General features: G+C 38.6%; 1 protein-coding gene across 1 annotated transcript; it reads right to left on the bottom strand.

The window, feature by feature from the left end:
* Positions 1-6,300: 6,300 nt before the first annotated feature.
* Positions 6,301-7,902, bottom strand: LOC131612397 (transcription factor ORG2-like). The gene is made up of 3 exons (XM_058884194.1): positions 7,567-7,902; positions 6,923-7,282; positions 6,301-6,833 (listed from the first exon to the last, which is right to left on the bottom strand). Exons 1-3 carry the CDS (start codon positions 7,873-7,875, stop codon positions 6,702-6,704), a joined length of 801 nt encoding a protein of 266 aa, XP_058740177.1. The 5' UTR covers positions 7,876-7,902; the 3' UTR covers positions 6,301-6,701.
* Positions 7,903-8,291: the final 389 nt, after the last annotated feature.

Raw genomic sequence — 8,291 nt, 5'->3', positions numbered from 1 at the left:
CTTTCTCAAGCCATAAAAATTCACATGACTTGTCATTTGGTTTAAGCACCATGTGTCTGCGTCTGCCACACATCAATGTTCCCTAAATCCTCAATGGTTGTTGGCATGAGAAGGTTAGAAGCACAATCACTTTTGTCTTGAGGAACATGTGTCCCATTATATATAACAATGAATAACATTTTTCTTTATCGGTTTCTTACCATTCTTGTCGATGAGCATGATAAGAAGTTGGACAGGCCCAAGAGAGAAAAGAAAGTTTCAGTTTTACTCAAAGATTATTATTATTAATTAGGTGCTGTTAGTAGTTTTTGTTGGTTCCCTCTTTATGTTTTGGGCCTATTCCTTTCAGCCCATTTAGTAGGATAAACCCTAACTATTTATATTGTAGTTTGCTGAATATTGAAGCTAGGAAGAAAGTATGAAGTTTGTTTAATGTCAATTTCTTTTTATGCCATTTAGATCTAAATTTAGCCTAGCTTAGTCTAACATTGGTGCTTTCATCTCCTTCCTCTCATCCCTCCCATGGCTCCCTCAAAACCACCCAACCCCTCTTCTAAAGAAATTTTAGAAGAAGCCCTTCAAATTACTACCTTAAACCTAAACAATGCAATGCAAGAGACACAAGAGCAGATGGATGTCAGATTCCACCAAATCTCTACCGAATTACCTAACCTCCAAACAAGGTTTGATAATGACAAAACTGTGGAAGACTCTAGATTTGATTCACTCATGGCAGCTATTAACAAAATAGCTACTCAAAAAGAGCATCAGCAGCTCCTTACAGCCCCTTCTGCTACTGTTCACGAATCTGGTACATCAAGCAGATCTGCTACTGTTCACGGATCTGGGACCACTGCTGGGTCCGCTACTGTTCACGGAACAGTACCTCCGCGTAGCTCTACTACTGTTCATGGAACAGCAACCCCTTCAGGTATGACACAGCAACTACATTCTGTTTCTAGGGTTTCTACACCTAATTTTCCAAATCTGTCACCTACACACACCCCCTTACGCAATTCTGCAACCTTTTCCACCACACATCCTCAGCCAACACCTACACGTCACTATAACCCTCACACCACCTCAACCTTTGTACCCTACCCCCTATCCCAACCATTTTATCATCTTCCCAACCTTTCCACATCCCTTTCTCCCATCAGTCCCCTTTTTCACAATTTCCTTCCCAACAACCTTACCCCAATCTCTCCCATATACCACCTTTACCAACAGCTCGTACCCCAAAACTTGACCTACCTATGTTTGATGGTTCCGGACCTCTTGATTGGTTGTTTCAAGCGGAGCAGTTTTTTAATTTTTATAATATGCCTCCGGAAAATCGTTTATCCTTAATATCCTTTTACATGAAGGGTGATGCCTTAAGTTGGTTTAAATGGATGCATAATAGTCATTTATTATCTGATTGGGCCTCTTTTACAAGAGCCTTAGAATTGCGTTTCGGCCCCTCCACATATGAAAATCATCAGGCAGAATTGTTTAAGTTAAAGCAAGAAGGAACAGTAGTTGAGTATCAAACGAAATTTGAACAGTTGGGAAATCAAGTGGTGGGTCTCCCTCAAGATGCTTTACTAAATTGCTTTATTTCTGGCCTTAATGTGGATATTCGAAATGAAATGGCCATTCAACGACCCACACATATCTCCCAAGCTATTGGATTAGCTAAATTGATTGAAGCAAAGCTTAAAGATTCTAAGCCTAAATTCTCCAAAACCTATGTTAGCCCATACCCAAAAAACAATCCTACTTCATCTAATACCTCATACCAAAAAGGCCTTCCTAATAATCCAGCCCATACAACCTTCAGACCCAAAAGCCCAAATTCCCAACAACCTTCACACCTGCCCATAAAAAAATTATCTCAAGCCCAATTCCAAGAACGCAGAGCCCAAGGGTTGTGTTTTAATTGTGATGAAAAGTTTATTCCCGGACATAAGTGTGCTACGGGCAGATTCTTGATTCTCTTATGTGATGATGAGGTTTTGGAACATGCTCAATTGGTCGATGAACAGCAGGAATCTATAGGAGAGACAGAACCAAGAGACACTTATTTTCAGCTATCCACCCAAGCACTAACAGGTCAATTTTCTCCTCAAACTCTCAAATTTCGAGGAACTATTGGCGGATTACCAGTTATGGTTTTAGTGGATACGGGCAGCACCCACAATATATTACAACCTCGCATCGCTCAACACCTAAATCTCTTAACCACCCCCATTCCTCAATTTTCGGTTATGGTTGGCAACGGTTCTCACCTTCAATGTCAAGGAATTTGCAACAATGTAAAATTGGTTTTACAAGAACATCAATTTCACTTGCCTTTCTACCTCCTACCTATTGAGGGCGCTGATGTAGTCCTAGGCATGGCTTGGTTAAGAACTCTTGGAACTATCCAGGCAGATTTCTCTATTCCTTCAATTACCTTCAACCACAACAACTCACCTATGACTTTACAAGGGGATTCTGCCACACTTCCACAACACACCACTTTTCACCAATTCAAACACCTTGTCCACCAAGATTCCATTGCATCGCTACATCTCATGATTTTTCAACCCAGCCCAACAACTATATCTAACACACAATCACACCTTCTCGAAAACTTACCCAAAGACATGGCCCCTCAACTTACCAAACTCCTTCACAAATTCTCCAAAATATTTCAACCAAATGTCGGCCTCCCTCCAACCAGACCCCACGACCATCACATAAACTTACTTCCAAACACTGCCCCAGTCAACGTTAAGCCTTATAGATACCCTCACACCCAAAAAACGGCTATGACTACCATCATTGATGACATGCTAAAAGAAGGACTAATTACTCCTAGCCACAGCCCATTCTCATCCCCGGTTTTATTGGTAAAAAAAAAGACGGCACTTGGCGTTTTTGTGTTGACTATAGAGCTCTTAATGCTGTCACAGTAAAAGATCGATTTCCCATCCCCACAATAGATGAATTGCTAGATGAACTTGGTTCAGCAAGAGTTTTTACCAAGTTAGACCTACGCTCAGGCTATCACCAGATCCGAATGGCATCAGAGGATACACATAAAACGGCTTTTCGTACTTTCGACGGACACTATGAATTCCTAGTTATGCCCTTTGGCTTGACTAATGCACCCTCAACATTTCAATCAGCTATGAATGACTTATTGAGGCCATATTTACGAAAATTTGTTTTAGTTTTTTTTGATGACATACTGATTTATAGTTCCAATTTTAATGAGCATCTAGAACATTTGCAGGTGATTTTTGATTTACTGATGACTAACTGTTATGTGGTGAAGTTATCTAAGTGTGTGTTTGCAGTCCCTAGAGTCCAATACCTTGGACATGTGATTTCGGATGGTACAGTAGCACCAGATGCAGAAAAGATTCAGGCTATTTTAGACTGGCCTCAGCCACGATCACTCACGACACTCAGAGGGTTTTTGGGCCTTACCGGATTTTATCGTCGATTTGTTAACAAATACGCCTCTCTCGCCGCTCCCCTCACCGATCTGTTACGTTCCACTAGATTTGTTTGGAGTACAGAGGCAACCAAGGCCTTTACAGAATTACAACAACGCATGACCGACATGCCGGTCTTAACACTTCCAGACTTTAAAAAAAAATTCATTGTCGAGACTGACGCTTCAGGAGTTGCCATTGGTGCAGTGTTGTCCCAAGAAGGCCATCCCATTGCTTTCTTCAGTAAAAAGATGTGTCCTCGTATGCAAGCATCCTCCGTTTATGTCCGCGAAATGTATGCTGTGACAGAAGCAATAAAGAAGTGGCGTCAATACTTGATTGGACAAGAATTCCATATCTATACAGATCAGAAGAGCCTAAGAAATCTATTGCTTCAGAAAATACAAACACCTGAACAGCAAAAATGGGCAGCAAAATTGCAGGGTTTTAACTTCGAAATATTCTACAAACCTGGGAAGTCTAATGTGGTCGCTGATGCCCTTAGTCGAAAATATTCTGCAGATGAACCACTGTTGTTTGCCTTGTCGTCCGCTATACCAGACCTTGTGACCAGGCTGCGATCCTTCTACAAGACAGATTCAGCAGGACAACAGTTGATATCAGAAGTGCAAAAAGATGAAACAGAAAGAAATCACTTCAAAATATCGAATGGCTTGTTAATCTACAAAGATAGATTGTTCATACCAGACATTGATCAACTGCGACAACAGGTACTACGGGAATTTCATGCCACCCCAACAGCAGGACATTCCGGGGTCAAAGCCACACTTGCTCGCGTCTCTGCTTCGTTCTCTTGGCCAGATATATACAAAGAGGTAAAGCACATGGTTAAATTCTGCGAGATATGCCAACATAACAAATATTTAACACAAAAGAAAAAGGGACTACTTCAGCCCTTACCGATTCCTGAGAAAGTTTGGGATGACATCTCAATGGATTTCATCACACATCTGCCTAACTCTTTTAGCCATACATGCATCTGGGTCATCTGCGATCGTCTTTCAAAATCAGCACACTTCATTGCTCTCCCATCGAAGTTCACAGCAAAAGATATCGCAACACGTTTCACAGTGGACATTGCTCGCCTCCATGGAGCCCCAAGATCCATTGTCTCCGACATAGATCCCTTGTTTCTTAGCAATTTCTGGAAAGAATTTCACAAATCACAAGGAACTACTTTAAAGTACAGTACGGCCTACCACCCGGAAACAGATGGTCAAACGGAAGTTTTAAATAGATCTGTAGAAACTTACCTCCGGTGTTTTGCGAGTACCCAACCGCGTCAGTGGTATAAGTACCTCCATCTGGCTGAGTACTGGTACAACACATTTTTCCATTCAGCCATTAAAACCACACCTTTCAACGCTCTGTACGGCCGTGACCCTCCTTCTATCTCAACTTACTTGGCTGGATCTACTCAGGAACCGTCTTTGGACGACATCTTGCAACAACACCAAGAGATTTTAAAGACATTAAAAACAAACCTTCAGAAAAGTCGTATTCAAATGGAGAAACAAGCAAACGTAAAAAGGATAGATTTTACCTTTAATCCCAAGGATCTTGTTCTCCTCAAACTCCAACCTTATCGTCAACAATCGGTTCAACGGCGGATTTCTCAGAAATTGACTTAAAGGTTTTTCGGCCCTTTCTCCGTCATCAAACGTGTCGGAAAGGTGGCATGCATGCTTGATCTTCCATCGTCTTCGCGTATTCATCCTGTGGTTCACGTATCTCTCTTACGACCCTATTACGGTACCAACCCAGAAGAGGACTTTCAACAACTACCCCTTCAAACACCTTTGCCTCTAGCCACAGATACCCCAACAACATCAGCAACCTGTCAAACAAACATTCATGTACCCAGATCAGAAACAGAGAACAAGATTCATGAGACAAGTAGTAACTCTTTGAAAAGGTTCTTACCCGCTATGTTAGGTCGTAGCCAGATGCAAAAAGAGGACCGGAAAAATATGGAGGGATTTCAGAAGGTTTTTATTCAGAAGAGAAATTTTTTGAATAATGTTCAAGGACAAAGAGAGAGAAACTCGTGCTTTCATTCTTGAACACAAAAACCTCCCATGGCATACCCATTTCACCCTACCATAAACACCTCTCCTGCCACACCTTCATTTCCATCTTTTTCATGGGAACTTTTTATACCTTATTACACTCATGCATCTTCATCACCAAAATTATATTTAAATCACGGATATTCACCACATACATATAACCCATATCCATCGGCATCAGATAATTCATATATTTATCCATCTCATTCACATGTTTACCCAAGCTACAACAATTATCCTGAACAAGCACCCATTTCCCCCAAAGAGCACACACCCCCCAACTCCACCCACATCAACACCCATATTTTTCAACAAGCATATTCGACACCATTTTACCACCAAAAAATATCCTCTTCTGTCAGTCATCCTTACCAACCCACAGCTAACCCATGGGGTTCACAGTTTCAATGAGCACCATTGTTTCTTGAATGATTGAAGTTAATATCAATGTCTTTAATTGAGATGTCTTGTTGAGTTTCTCTCTTCTTGTACTAATCTTTTATGTTCATTTTATGACCACCATTTTTCTTGAAATTTTGAGCATTAAACTCTTGCTCAGTTACACATTCCATGGTCATCAACAACTATCTTTGTCTATAAGCTTCAAGGAACATTGCAAATCTTTAATATTTATGACTAGCAAGTCCTCCGTTTCTTTAATTTTTATGACTAACAAGCATGACCTATCTTTGTCATTTTCACGCAATGATCAAGAACATTAATGATAATAGATAATCGAATCTCGAAGCAATTTCAGACCCTTGAACTCGAAGCTCTAGATACCTCTTGTTGGAACTAATTGAACACATACACAACAAACTAGGAGAGGAAAAATTATTTTAATTAGTTATGCATTTCACAACTCATTCATAATCACTAAAGTGATTACTTATAAACCTCATGGATCATGCTTACAACACACTAATAAATCCAAAGACATAATATCCAACTTAGTTAACTAATTATTTACACATCAAACTAACTTCACTAACTCAACTAACTTATCACTAACAAAACGAGTAATCACTAAATCACTAAATTGAATTAAATTCAAAAGTGATTGTCTCCTTTCCAAAAAAGCTTCCAATCCTTGCTATCAAAATATGTACAAACTACTACCAAAATCCAAATCCCCAACTTTTAATTAATATATCATAACACTCCTGATCGTATGATCTCTAGCTCCCAACTCTACTTGATTACTTCGCTGCCTCTCATAGACTGATGAAAGCTTCTGAATAAGATCATCACACTCTAATCTTTGAGTTTTATCCACCTGCAAACATTGCATAACTAACAATTAAATAAATAATAAATAAATACCTACAACTAAAAACATTAACAACATAATATTACAAAACATACCTGAAGATGCAAGTTATAGAAAACCCTCCCTCCAAATGTTTTAGAAGAAGAAGAATTTAGTAGAAAAAGTTCATTATCTTCTAAACACATCAAGATCTCTGATATTGGAATCTTATGAGCCTCATAAGATGAGATATGAACAGCAAGCTCACAATCATTAAGCCTACTTGTTGAAACAACAAAAGAAGAATTATAACTTGGAATTATTTTCCTTTGTGATTCTTTGTTGACCGCGTATTCTTGTCGAGAAATTCTTGATAGAAGCTCTTCCTTTTTCTTAGTTAATCCTTCAACCTTCTTTTGTAATTCCGGTATGTATTTTAAAACTCTTGAAATTGTTACCGGAATACTCAATTTCTTCTGCAACATCAACATAGAATAAAGTATCTATTAATAACTATTTTATATTAGTTATAATGTTTTTCTTTATAAAAAAAATAGAATGCTGATCCTAGAATAAAGCTACTTGAATATGACATGTTAGAATATAATTATTCAAAACCGCCCAATTCACACAAAATAATATATAAATTAATAAGCTGATAATCAGTATGATCTTAATCTTATATATATCTCAAATTCTTGAAGTTTTTTAATTTCAAGTAAATTACTAACCAATGAGAGAGGTGAATTAGAATTATTACCGTTTGATCGTCACCGGGAAGAAGTGAACGAAGCGAAGAAATCAAGCTATTGACCTTTTTCCGGCGATCACGTTCACTAGCATTATGGTTAAGCTTCTTCACCATAAGCTTAGGGGATGGTGGTGGCGTTTCAGTCTCAACATGTTGTTGCTTTAGTGAAGAGAATTGATGATATTGTGAAGAGTACTCTAAATTAGTTACATAGTTCTTCTCCTTATCGATAATATTTAAAGACTCTGCAGGCCCTAACTCTTGGAAGAGCCATCCCATGTTTGAGTATGAGTACTGAGGAGAACAGAATGCAACCATGATGTGGATTTCTTAGAATTGAACAGTTAACTTAATTAGTGGCTTAGAGATTACTAAGACTATATAGTATATATACACATACATATACAAGTTGTCCCTAACATAAGCGTCATGTTATTTTTACTAATTAAGTAATGAATAGACAAGTGGTCTAAAATAAACCGTAAGAGTATATGCAATCGTATATATAAAAAAACTAATAACTCGAAGTAAATAAAAGTATATATCTTGAAATTTTTAACACTATTGCATACAAGTTTAGGGTTAGATTCAAACTCTAAGAACTTTGATATCTATACTATTTTATTTAGGAAGCAGAAATAGTTGATGACGAAGTGAAATGAGACTCAAGTATGGGGAGAATGGGACTCTAGTATGGGGGAGTGAGCTTCAGATACAACGGAGTTGGGTGAACC

Source organism: Vicia villosa, linkage group LG6 (genome assembly GCF_029867415.1).
Source record: "Vicia villosa cultivar HV-30 ecotype Madison, WI linkage group LG6, Vvil1.0, whole genome shotgun sequence".
Classification (NCBI taxonomy): domain Eukaryota; kingdom Viridiplantae; phylum Streptophyta; class Magnoliopsida; order Fabales; family Fabaceae; genus Vicia; species Vicia villosa.
Note: the sequence above shows the minus strand (reverse complement) of the source record. Positions and strands in the feature narration are given on the sequence as shown.